This window comes from Perognathus longimembris, chromosome 7, assembly GCF_023159225.1.
Source record: "Perognathus longimembris pacificus isolate PPM17 chromosome 7, ASM2315922v1, whole genome shotgun sequence".
NCBI lineage: Eukaryota > Metazoa > Chordata > Mammalia > Rodentia > Heteromyidae > Perognathus > Perognathus longimembris.
Genome location: NC_063167.1, coordinates 9536585 through 9549882, shown reverse-complemented (window position 1 = coordinate 9549882; position 13298 = coordinate 9536585). Strand labels below are relative to the sequence as shown.

The 13298-nt window shown below is 51.8% G+C and overlaps 1 protein-coding gene across 1 annotated transcript in view; it reads right to left on the bottom strand.

The window, feature by feature from the left end:
• The window catches only part of Spen (spen family transcriptional repressor), a 72673-nt gene extending 69797 nt beyond the window's left edge, over positions 1–2876 (bottom strand). The window contains 1 exon segment of the mRNA XM_048350301.1: positions 2437–2876. Within this exon segment, the coding sequence (XP_048206258.1) occupies positions 2437–2519 (83 nt within the window). The 5' untranslated portion in view covers positions 2520–2876.
• Between the last annotated feature and the right edge of the window lie 10422 nt (positions 2877–13298).

Below are 13298 nucleotides of genomic sequence, written 5' to 3'. Positions count from 1 at the left end.
CCCAGTGTACACCTCTTAATCCTGTAAAACAGTTATTAGTTAATGTTGTAATTAGCTAGGGAAAAGGGCAGAAGGAGGCACTTAAGCTTCGGTTTTAATATAAGTATTGCATTATTTTTCTCATTGAGATTTCTACAAGACACTAGAGGTGAATAACATTAAATTTTCTTTCCAGAGCCATCATTCTGATACAACTACCTCTCATCCCTTTCATTTACTCAATTCGAGTCTCCTCCCCGTAGCGGACTCTTTTTTTTTTTTTTTAAAGTGTGCTCCACAATGGGGATAAAAGGCTAGTCCATTTAGCGCCAAGTTGGACCAGCAAGAACATTTCTTTGACACAGGAAGATAGGCAAGAAAGCAGAAACCTACAGTATCCGTTTGTGGGGAAGAGAGATAATGGAAGTGGGAAATCCAGAGTCAGGGGTGATGGGGAGATCACTATCTGTAAACCTTTCTACACTCTCCGAACCCATTAAAAATGCACTGCCTACTCAAATAACCAAAATAGATTCGCTCGAAAGTGAAAAAAAAATCGCCTTTTAAATAAAGGATTTGCAGGGACACACACGTCTGCTGAGCTTTAAAACAACCTGCTTTTACGAGTGGCTTTTACGAGTGGCTTTTGCTCCGCGATAGGTAGGGCTCGCCTTTCACTGCCGCGGGGAGCCCGGGGGCGGCGGGGCCCTGGGCGAGGCCGGGGCTCCCGGGCCCTGGGCGCGTTCCGAGCGCGGCCCCGCCGATTCCCACATCAAGTGGGTCCCGGCCGCCATTTTAGAGAGTCATTCTCACGAGCCGGCCCGCAGCACCCGGCGCTCGCTCGGAAGCCTCCCCGGACGGCCCGGCTCGGCGCCCTCCCCCGGCCCAGGCCGTGCGGGGGGTCAGGCCGCCCGCCGCCCGCAGGCCGCGTCCGCGAACCTGCGCCGCGCGGCCAAGCGGCACGGCCGGCCGGCCCGCCCGCCCGCCGAGCGGCTGCGGCGAGGCACGTGCGGGCACGTCGACGCGGACCGACGGCCCAGGCCGGCCCCGGGCCACCACCGGGACGCAGCCCGACGCCTTTTTTCCCCCCGAGACACTGACGGGGTGGAAGGGGGGGGGAGGAGAAAGGGGTGGAGCGCCGCGGGCCGGGATGGAAAGTTCCCATCGGCTTCCCGCTCGGTCCCGCAGTCTCCCCGGAGTCCCCGGTGCCCCTGGGGCGGCGAGGCGAGGCCGCAGCCGCGTCCCTGCCACCTCCCCCGGGCCTGCGGACCGCCCGCAGGTCGGGCACGGCCTCGGGGGGTGCGGGCTCCGGTCTGTCCACACGCGCGCGCCCCGCGGCGAACACCGGGTCCCGGTCCCAGCGACGGCCCGCGGGGGCAGCGGGGGGTCCGGCCGGGGGACGGTGGCGCTCCACGTCCTCCTCCCCGGGCGGCTCCCGAGCGAGCGGCGCAGCCTGTTTTCCTCCCCGGCTGAGTCACTAATGAGCACGTTCCATCATCTCCTTCGCTCTCCGGACGGCGAGAGGAACTGAAGAGCGAGCCCGACGTGGAACCCTTCGGGGGTGGTGGGCCTCGGCCGAAGCGGGCGGCGGCGTTCCTTCCCGGCGCGCCCGTGTGAACCGAGGGGCGCCCAGGCCGCCGCGAGCCGCGACCCAAAAAAGTAACCTGTGGCCGGGGGCGACGTCGGCCGGCGCCCGTCCCGCTCGCCCCCCTCCACCCCGGACCGGGGAGGCTTGCACTTCCCGGTGCTCCGGGGACGACCTCAGGGTTGGGGGACCCCACAGTCCCCCAAAGGCCGCTGGGTTCCCCAGGCTACCGAGTCCACCGGTCCGCACTCCCCGGGGGCGCCCGCGGGCGAGAATCCCCCCACCCCCACGCGTCTCCCGGTCTCCCCACAGACTCGACGGAGCGTCCGCCACTTGGCCGGGGCCTCCCACCTCGGGTGCCCGGTGAACGGGCTCCGGGCCAGGGCCGGCCAGCCTGCCCCGCGTTACCCACCGGGACCTCGGCGTCCGCACGACTCTCGCTCTCCAGGGCTGACATCTCCGGCGCGGGAGTGGTGCGGATCGCGGCTCCCGGCGTCGAGCCGGGCTGTCCGGCGTGCTCGGGTGTCCGTCCGTCCGCTCCGGACCGAGGAGCGGCGGACCACAAGGACGCGACCCCGCGGACGAGAGGTCGGCGAGAGCGCGGCGCCCACCGCTCCTCCGCGGACGCCGGCGCCGGCCTCCTCCCTCCGAGGCTGGGAGGTGGCGGTCGGTGGCCGGTTCCGCCGAGGCCCGACGCCGCGACGCGGGCCCAGCGGACGACGGACCGGACAGCCTGGCGGGGCCGCACCGCCCGGGGGTGTCGGCGGCCGGGATCGCCGCGCCAGTTCCGCGCACGGGGAGGGGCCGGCAACGGGCCGGAGCGGCAGCGGCGCCTGCGGAGCGAGCGCGGCCCCGGGCCGCGTGTCACTCACCGTTTGAAATGTTCGATGATCTTCTCCTCCCGCACGTTCTCCGGTAAGTTGCCCACCCAGAGGTGCCTGGTTTCCCGCACCATGCTGGGCGGCGCGCCGGCGGCCGCGGTGGCTGGCTCCCCGTCGCCGGCTTCGTACTCGGCCGTCAGCGCCGGGAGGCGGGCGCCGGGGCGGCGGCGGCGGCGGCTGCGGCGGTGGCGTCGGCAGCGGCGGCGGCTCCTCCGGCTCCCCCCCGTGCAGAGACCATCCCTCTCCCCCAGGTTCTGACTCTCGGGCCTCGCAGCTCCGCTCTGCCGCCACCACACACCCGAAGCCGACCCTCGCGCTCCGGCGGCGCATGCGCGCGGGCGGCGGCGGGCGGGGGGAGCGGGAGGAGGGGCGAGCGGGACCCGGGCGGCCGCGACTACGACGGAGCTGGCGCTGTGGCGGCCGGACGCTTCCCACCGGCGCGCGCGGCCCGCCTCTCGCCGCCGGGCCGCCGCCCCCTCTTCGCGAGCGCGCGCGCGTACGCACGCCCGTCCGCCCGCCCTTCGCGGCCCGGACGCCGAGGTCCTCCCAGCCGCGGCGCGCAGGCGCGCGGGGCCGGGCGGGGGGGGGGGGGAGGAGGAGGAACGCGGAGCCGCGAAGCGGAGCGCGCGCGCCCGGCCCCGGTGCGCAGGCGCGTAGCGCAGCGGGAGGCCCCCGCCCGCCCGCGTCGCTCCGTCCTCCCCTACACGCGCCCGCGTGACGCTGGGGCGGACCGCAGCCCCGCCGGGTGTGCGTCCCGAGGCTCAGGCCAGGGGAGAACAAAAGAAAACCGGGCTGGTGCCGACACGTCGGTGGGGTAAAGCGGCTCCGACTGGGCGGACCACCCCCCTCCCCTGCGCCGGCTCGCCCCGCCGCCAGGGCCGAGCCGTTTCCGGGCGCTCGGCTTCCCCGCCTGCCTGGGAAAGTGATCGGCACGCGGCGGCCGCCCGCCGCCCGGCCCGGCCGCCACCGCCTCGGAAACCCATCCCTCCCAAGAGTCAGAGGCTTGTAACGTAACGTGGAGCAACTTTCTCACGGAGGAGCTCGTGAAACACCTGGCCAAGACGTCCGGGCTCGTCCTCGCGGCGTGGGAGGAGCGGCACTGAGCCGGGACGGCGCCCACCGCCCGTCGGCGGACTCCCGCCCTCCAGTGTGGCCTCCTCCACCGGGACGGATCGGACCTCCGGCCTCCCCGGGCCTGGGGGCCTGGGGACGTACGAAGCCCCTGGTGCTTGACTGCCATGAGAATGACCAGCGTACGGAAGCCTGGCGCCTTGACTCCGGTTAAGGCGACTCCAGCATCCTTGCTGTACCAGGTCCATGAGGACGGTCAGCCCGTCAATTTTTTGTTTTGAGTGGTGTTGGTTTTTCTGAAACGTGGTCTTGCCTGAGACCCAGCCTAGCCTTGATCCTCCCGCCTCGGCCTCCCACGTGCTGGGAATGCAACCATCACACACACACACACACACACACACACCCCTGCTTCACATTTTTCACGCACAGAAATAATAAAGAAATACTTCAGGTGCAGAGGTACAGAAGACAACTTATAAAATACCTGGTCTCGTGGTGCCCTTAAAGACAAACTGCAGGCCGGGCGCCGGTAATCCTAGCTAAGGAGGATGAGATCGGACTTTCACGGTTCCCGGGCGGGATAGTCCATGAGAGCCTTCATCTCCCATAAAGATGTGGAGCTGTGGCTCAGGTGGTTGAGCGCTAGCCTTGAGCACCGAGAGACTCGGGGACTGTGCCCAGGCCCTAAATTCAAGCCCAAAGACTGGCAAAAAAAAAAAAAGAAAGAAAGAAAACTTATTTTGAGTGTCCAGATTACAGGCCTTAACTACCACACCTCGCCAAGCTATAATAATTTCTACTAGAAAACATTGCTGGTGTTGGATTTTTTGTCAGTGCTGGAGTTTGAACTCAGGGCCTGACCCTTGGCAGGCAAGCACTCTACCACTTGAATCATGCCCCAAACCTTAGTTACTTTTCAAGTAATGGATCAAGTTTTTGCTTTTGCAGAAGTTCATCTCAAACCTCCACCCTCCTACCTCTGACTTCGTGCATAACAGGGATGACTAGTAGGCACCACCACTCCCAGTTTGTACCCCCCCTGGCCTCAAACCTCAATCCTCCAGGATTTCTACCTCCTGAGAACTTGTAATTACAAATGTGAGCCACCATGCCTGGCTGAACATGTTTTTAATTATCTGGCGTTTCTAACTTCATAAGAGACAGAAACAGGAAGGGAAAATATTTTAAAGATTGATAACATGCTTGAATTTAAACACATGTCTTTCATCCAGAAACTGAGAAAAGACAAATTCAGAAACAGGGGAAAAAACAAAATACTATTAGTATCCGTAAACAATAGTGAAACATTCACAATTGAATTAACTTATAGTGTGTGCCTCCAGATCTTTGTCTCCATCCAAAGTAGTCATTGCGTGTATTAGAAACTTTGAATCTGAAAAATGAAATGGACAGCTGGATGCCAGTGGCTCACATGGAACCCTGTGTACTCAGGAAGCTGAGAACTGAGACACTTGGTTCAAACCTCCAGCAGAAAAGTTCATGAGACTCTTACTCCAATTAACCACCTAAAAACTGGCAGTGGAGCTGTGGCTCTGGTTAGTAGACCATTGGCTTTGAGCACAAAGACTCAGGGACAGTGCCTGGCCCTGAGTTTAAGCCCCAGGGCTAGCACAAAAAAAATTTTTTTGCTTTCTTTTTTTGACTAATTAATTTTGACTTGATTCCTTAGTGAAAGTGAAAGAAAACTAACCTACATTAAGATGTAGGATTGGAAATTGGGATATGCCTCAGACCTTCAGTTCAAGTCCTTGCACCATCAACAAAGGAAGGGAGTGAGGGAAGAAGGGAGGTTGGAGATTTACATTTGGCCATTTCTCTGTCCAACTGCCTCATCAACCATAGGATACAGTGTTGCGTATCATCATGAACCATAGAATACTATGTAGTGGCTGCAGTTAGAAAGTGCTGAATTGACATGTGTTTTCCTATGAAGCATAAATTTTACTATAAACACCCACACTTTAGGGAACACTGAAATACATTGTGCATTATTCACTGAAAACCAGATAGGTACTGAGTGTGGCAGTACATATCTATAATTGCAGCAATTAGGAGTCTAAGGCAGCAGAATCCAACGTTTGAGGCCAGCTGGGCTACCAAATAAAAATCTGCCTAAAAAGAAAACAAAAAAAAGTTGAAATTCAGTGGGAAAGTGTCACTATGAAAAATAGAGGAGGCTGGGTACTGGTGGCTCACAACTATAATCCTAGCTACCCAGGAGGCTAAAATCTGAGGATCAAGATTCAAAACCAGCCTGGGCAGCTAAGTCTGTGGGAATCTTATCTCCAAGTAACCACTCAAAAGCCAGAAGTGGCTAAGAAGCCTAGCTGTGGCTAGGTTTCCAAGTGTCAAAACACTGGCGTGCCTCTGGGAAAAATAATTCTTACTTCAGCCTCCCAAATACTGGGATTACATGGGTACCACACCCAACCCTACCACCTTATTTATTTTAATGTATTTTTCTTAGATTAGCATGAAGGTTATGTGACCTTGGTACTGTTTCTCCGTTGAAAAAAGAATATTTACTCAAGTCTTTTTTTTCTGACCTTTTCTATTGCAAAAGCTCTTAGTAACAACAACTCTGACAAGTTCATGCCCTTTGCACAGTCCCACATCAAGTGTTTGATTTGTGAGTTTTTCATTTTTGCTGGCAATGCATCAAGAAACACTGAGAAAGCTTTTTCCATTTCTACCCTTGTTACAATATTTACAGGGCAGAATTTCTGCATAAGCCTCTACATAGGCCTGTATGTTTTCAACAGAAAGGAAAAACGAAGAGAAGAAAGGCGACCCACTCTGTTATTCTCGGATGAGGTTTTTTTCCTTAATCTTAACAATTAATAATTGATGTTCATTGAGAAGGAACAAAAAGTTGTGGGGGCTGGGGTTGTTGTAGCTCAGCGGTAGAGTGCTTCCTAGTGTGAGAGGCCCTAGGTTTCATCCCCAGCACCTCAAAAACAGCAACAGAAAAATAAGGTTGTGATTTATCTATAATGCATGGTGAAGTGAATTTCCTCATTTGAATATTAAAGGGAATTCAGAAAGGTGACATTAAAGCAGAGCCATTTGCAAAAAGAACTAAAATAGATTTGCTTTTAATCAAGTCTTATTTTCACACTGCGAGGAGCTGCTGTATTTAGCATGCTAGACATGCTCAAAGAGTTCAGTCATGCGTAATGAAAGCTCAGATGGGGAAAGCATCTGAGCCTTAAATCCACGCTTTGAATGTGAACTTAGTCACTAGAGCAGATAAATCCATACCGCCTTTTATACAGGAAGACAAACATTTACTTGATACATAAAAAGAATTCAGTTACAAATTGGGTCCAAAGGTATTAAAATTCAGCTGTTTCATGAGAAAACATACACTTAAAATATAAACTTTTTTTCCTAAAAGGCATATAAAAATATATCAACTAAGCTGACCCAATCATAGCTACGCAGAAGGCTGAAATCTTAGGACTGAAGTTTGAAGCCATTTGGGGCAGACAAATCCAAGAGACTCGTTTGCAATTAACCTGTAAGAAAACAGTCAGAGGTGCAGATCACCTAGAAAAAGGCAAGCAGGAATGGGAGGTTCTGAGTTCAATACCCAGTACACACACACACACACTCTGACCAAAATCTCAACCATATATGACTGACCAAACAAAGACTGAATCCTAACAAAACCATTATTAGAATCAGGTTTGGGTTTTTTTTTGTTTGTTTGTTTTCCTTTTCTTTTCTAGCCAATCACAGTGATTGAACTCAGGCCCAGAGTTCAAGCCCCATGACCTCCCTGCCCGCTCCCCCCCCCAACAAAAGAAAAATAAAGACGAGTCTAGTGGACTTTCCTGCCTGGACTGGCTGTGTGAACCTCAGATCTCAGCCTCCTGAGCACCTAGGATTACAAGCTTGAGTCACTATGCCTGACCAGAGGTGTTCTTTTTTTTTTTTTTTTTTTTTTTTTTTTTTTTTTTTTTTGCCAGTCCTGGGCCTTGGACTCAGGGCCTGAGCACTGTCCCTGGCTTCTTTTTGCTCAAGACTAGCACTCTGCCACTTGAGCCACAGCGCCACTTCTGGTGATTTTCTATATATGTGGTGCTGAGGAATCAAACCCAGGGCTTCATGTATACGAGTCAAGCACTCTTGCCACTAGGCCATATTCCCAGCTGGTTTTTTTTTGTTTGTTTGCTTTTTGTGTGTGTGGGTGGTGGGGCTTGAACTCTGGGACTGGGCACTGTCCCTGAGCTCTTCAGCTCAAGGCTAGCGCTCTACCACTTGAACCATAGAGCCACTTCTGGTTTTCTGGTGGATAATTGGGCTTTCCTACCTGGGCTGGCTGAACCATGATTCTCAGATCCTCCTGAGTAGCTGGGATGACAGGCATGAGCCACCAGTACCCTTTTTTTTTTTTCAAAAACAATAGAAAATAACTCACTGGACACTATGCAGAAAATAGACTATACAACTTGTAGGGGAAAGGGAAGGGAGGAAAAATTAGAAGACAGTGAGAGGAGTGATATTGCCCAAAAGGAAACGTGCTCCTTACCTGACTTATGCAACTGTAACTTTCTTTTTATTTTTTTGCCAGTCCTGGGGCTTAAACTCAGAGCCTGAGCCCTGTACCTGAGCTTTTTTTGCCCCAGGCTAGCGCTCTACCACTTGAGCCACATTCCTAGCCCCCTGTAACCATTCTTTATATGGCCTTTATTATAACATTTATAATTTTTATTATATTTTAATTTACTTTTATTGTAAAGGTATTGTGCAGAGAAGTTAGTTACATAAGTAAGGCAATGAGTACATTTCTTGTCAAACATTGTTTCCCTTTCTCTCCTTTTTTTCCCATTTTGCCTCCCCCAAGTTGTAAAGTTCATGTCCAACATAGTGTCTTGTATTACTGTTACATTGGTTCACCCTTTGTCCTTTGTCTCATGATTTTGTTATTTCCCTTCCCTTCCCCAAATCAGATAAATTTATATACAAGACACAGGGTAACAAAATAAAACAGAGGATAAACCAAAGGGGGGTATGGGATGAAAGAAATAACTTCACACAGTACATTAAAAACAAAAACAACAACAAAAACCTCTTGTTTCCATATCTTGGAGTTCACTTCAATTAACATTTTATATGGTCCTGTTGTTGATCCTCTGCTAGGATTATCCTTGACATATACTAATTACTACAAATGAGGGAAAACATAGAGCCTATTTTTCTTTGGGCCTGGCTTACTTCACTTAATATGATTTTTTTCCAAGTCTTTCCATTTCCTTACTAATGGGGCAATGCCATTCTTTCTGATAAAAGCAAAGAATTCCATTGTGTATATATACCACATTTTCTTGATCCATCCTACTGAGGGGCATTTGGATTGGTTCCATATCTTAGCTATGGTAAATAATGTAATAACCATTTAAAAAAAAGAGAGAAAATAACAGCTAAACATGGTAATGCATCCCTGTAATCCCAGCTGAATCAGGAGGATCACAAGTTTGAGGCCAACCTAGCCTGCATAGCAAGTTCCAGGCCAGTTGGGCCTACATAAGGAAACCCTGTTAATAAGAACAACACCCTAATAATAATAATAGTAGTAATAGAAGATAAGACAAATGCCACTGTATTATTATCAGAGTATTTGACAAGTTGTTATATCTGAGTGCCAATCATGCAAATGACCCATCCACTACCACATTCAATATAGAAAGTACATACTGGGAAAATTATGTATACACAAATTACCAGAGCAACAAAAGGGTGAAAGGATAGATCTAGTTCTCTAGATCACTTTTAGGCAGCTAGTGCTTCATAAGCATCTCCTTTACTATTTAGATCTCAAGGGAAGCTAAGTAATTTATTCTATACTATTTTGAGTTTTCCACAAATTAAAATAGAATTTTTTTTTTTTTTTTTTTGCCAGTCCTGGGCCTTGGACTCAGGGCCCAAGCACTGTCCTTGGCTTCTTTTTGCTCAAGGCTAGCACTCTGCCACTTGAGCCACAGCGCCACTTCTGGCCATTTTCCATATATGTGGTGCTGGGGAATCGAACCCAGGACTTCATGTATATGAGGCAAGCACTTTTGCCACTAGGCCATATTCCCAGCCCCGAATTACTGATTTTTTTAAGGAAGTCAGTTCCTGCCATTCTTTATCCAAAAAAAGCTGGTGTAGTTCACTTTTTTATTACTCTATTGTTATAAAGGTGATGTACAGTGGGATTATAATTAACATTTCCTAGTGTCTTTCCTTCCCTCACTCTCTCCTGGTCCCTCCTTCCCCTTATTTTATTTTTAAGTTTTTAAAAGGTTAAATTTTGCCAGACGTGGTGATATTATACCACTGTAATCCCAACAGTCAAGAAGCTGACAGCCTGTAATCCTAGCTACTCAGGAGGCTGAGACCTGAGGATCTAGGTTCAAAGCCACCATGGGTGGGAAAGTCCCTATGACTGTTACCTCCAATTAACCATGAGAGAACCAGAAATGGAGCTGTGATTCAAGTGGTAGAGCACTAGACTTGAGCAAAAAAGCTAAGGGACAGTGCCCAGGACTTAAGTCCAAGATCCAGTACCTGAACACACACAAGTTCAATTTCAGTATTTTGCTATCAAAAGATAACAGATTTTCATGGCAGGAAAGAGAAACGTTATTTTGTTGTTGTTGGTCGCGGTGGTGGTCATGGGGTTTGAACTTGGGACCTGGTCATTGTCCCTGAGCTTTTTTCCTCAAGACTAGTACTCATCACTTGAGCTACACCATCACTTGTGTTTTTCTAGACTTTCCTGCCTGGGCTGGCTTCAAACTGTGATCCTCAGATCTCAGCCTCCCGAGTAGCTAGGATTATAGGCGAGAGTCACCAGCACCCAGCTTCATGTGATGCATTTATAATCAGTGGCTCTGCACCTGAGTGCTGTTTCCCACACAGGGAAATTTTCAAATATTTTGTGATTTCTTTTTGTGTGTGCCAGTACTGGGGTTTGAACTCAGGGCCTCCCACCCTTGCTTGGCTTTTTCCACTTGAGCCTTGCCTCTAGTTCCAGCTTTTTTGCTAGTTTATTGGAGATAAGACTTGGATTTTTTTTTTGCCTGACCTGGAGCTTGAACTCAGGGCCTGAGCACTGTCCCTGGCTTCTTTTTGCTCAAGGCTAGCACTCTAACTCTTGAGCCACAGTGCCACTTTTGGCTTTTCCTGCGTATGTGGTGCTGAGGAATCGAACCCAGGGCTTCATGCATGCAAGGCAAGCACTGTACCGCTAAGCCACATTCTCAGCCCCAAAACTTGGGTTTTTCTGACTAGGGCAACTTTTGAACTGTGAACCTCAGATCTCAACTTTCTCAATAGCTAGGATTACAGGTGTGAGCCACTGGCTCCTAGCTTGAAATACTTTCTATAATGAAAAAAAGAATCTACAGAGCCTTAACTAAAGATTTCAATGAAAACTGCTATCTGCTTAGAGGCTGGATTGAAAGGTGGCTTATTTTCCTCACATCCACAGGTTAAACACTTACCCAAAGCACACGACCTTTACTTTTTGAAAAATTCAAGCCAGGCACCCGTGGCTCATGCCTGTAATCCTGGCTACTTGGAAGGCTTAGATCTGAGGATTGCAGTTGGAAGCCAGCCACAGCAGGAAGCTCCTTGAGACTCTGATCTTCAACTAATTACCCAAAGAAAGCATCAAGTGGAGCTGTGTCTCAAGTGGTGGAGCACTAGCCTTGAGCACAAAAGCTCAGGTCAGCATTTAGGCCCTGAGTTCAAGCCCCTGAATTGGCACTAAAAAACAAACAACAACAAAAAACAGCAAATACTTTCTCTCATATGGGGAAGCTAGATATAAAATATACAGGGACATAATAAATTATACAGGACGCAAAGCATTCACAGCGAGACCAACCAAGGATATTATTAGGAGAGGAACACAAAAGCACAGTGCAAGTAATCATGTAAAATATTTATTGAAATTAACTCCAAGAAATAGAAACCAGAGGTTTCTTCTGTTGCTGTTTTTGTTTTCTTTTTGTCTTGTTTGTTCATTTACCTGTCTTTGAAAAGGTAAGGTGGGGGGCACAGAAATGGAGGGTATAATATCACCACACTTGGTAAACAAATGCAGCAATGGTACTCACTAGACACTGTTGAAAATAAGCTGTACAACTTTGGAGAAAGTATGGGGAGGGGCGGAACTGGGAGTGAGGAAAGAGGTGACATTCCATAGAAAGAAATGCACTCTTGGAAGTGTTGCGGTGGCTCAGGTGGTAGCAAACTAGTCCAGCAACAGAGCTCAGGGACAATACCCAGGCCCTAATTTCAAGCCCCACAACTGACTTATGTAACTGTAACTCCTCTGCTTATCGCCTTTATAATAACAAGGAAAAATAAATAAATCTCACCTGTGTGCTGGGGCCAGTGGTTCAGGCCTGTAATCCTAGCTACTCAGGAGGCTGAGGTCTGAGGATCATGGTTCAAAGCCAGCCTGGATAGGAAGGTTCATGAAACTCTTGCCTCCAATAAACTCAGAAAAAAGCCTGAAGTGGTGCTGTGGCTCAAATGGTAGAGTGCTAGCCTTAAGCACGGAGAGGCTCAGGGACAGCGCCCAGGCCCTGAGTTCAAGCCCCAGGACAGACAAGAAAAAGAAAGAAAGAAAAGGCTAAACTAATGGACAGTGAGAGTACTCAGACCCTTAATTCCAAGCCTCAGTACTGGAACACTGCGTGGACACACACATCACCTGTGGAAAACAGTGGCTTTAAACCAGAATACTTTTGCCCTTAGGTCTCAACGTATTGTTCCAGACATCCCATTACTGGTACATTAGAAAGCCTGACACCATGTCCACTGTAAACCGGGAAGCGCGTTTCCTTTCTCGTGGTGTTCTCCTCACTGCAGGAGGCGATTGGAAAGAACCTGGTAACGCAGTGCAGTGCCTGTGAGGACGGAATCTACCTCAGTCTTCCATCGGGGAACACTGGGCCTGCCCGGCCTTTTCCAAGCCTCAAATCACAGCCCGGCTAGCAGAATTCTGGGGCTCCCAGGGCAAGCCCACAGCTTCCGGGCAGATTTCCCTCGAGTTCGGGGGAGAGCCAGGGCACACCCCCGCCGTTCCCACCGGGAAGACTGGGCGCTCCTCCGCTCGGCGGCAGGGCCCTCGGGCGGCCCCGCCCCGGGCCGCGCCCCGGGCTGACCTCGGCCGGCCGCGGTCAGGGCCGCGCGCGCCCCGGCCAGCTCGCCCCGCCCCGCCCCGCCCCGGGGGAGCTGCTCCGAGCCCGGGTCGCCGCGGCCGGGGTGCCGGCTTCAGCCCCTCACCGCCCTCCCTCCCGCGGGCACCGACCCACCGCCCACCCGGGCGATCGCTGCCGGGGGCGGCCTGCGTCCCGGAGGGGAGGGCGGGAAACCGCGGCAGTTCCGACACCGGGTCAGATGGCCGACGACGGGGCGGGCGTGTGGTTTAAATATATTCATATGTAATATAGAGAATGATGGAGTGACACGGATCGTGACGCACGGTGCACTTAGGCTACCACGGTGAACTGAATCGCCTTTATAGCTGAAGATAACATAAAAACCATTACCTCCAACCCCCCCCCCCCCGGCCCTCTAAAGGGCAACAGGGTCAGGTCACCGCGGGGACCACTGGCCGGGACGGGCCACCGAGGCACCCCGAGTCCCGGCTGGGTGCCAGGTGTGCACCGGACAGGCCCCCCCCCCTCCCCGCCCCCGAAGTTCAGAGGAGGTCCCGCCACTCCCCAGTCACCAAAGCCAATCCCGAGGCGCGCAAA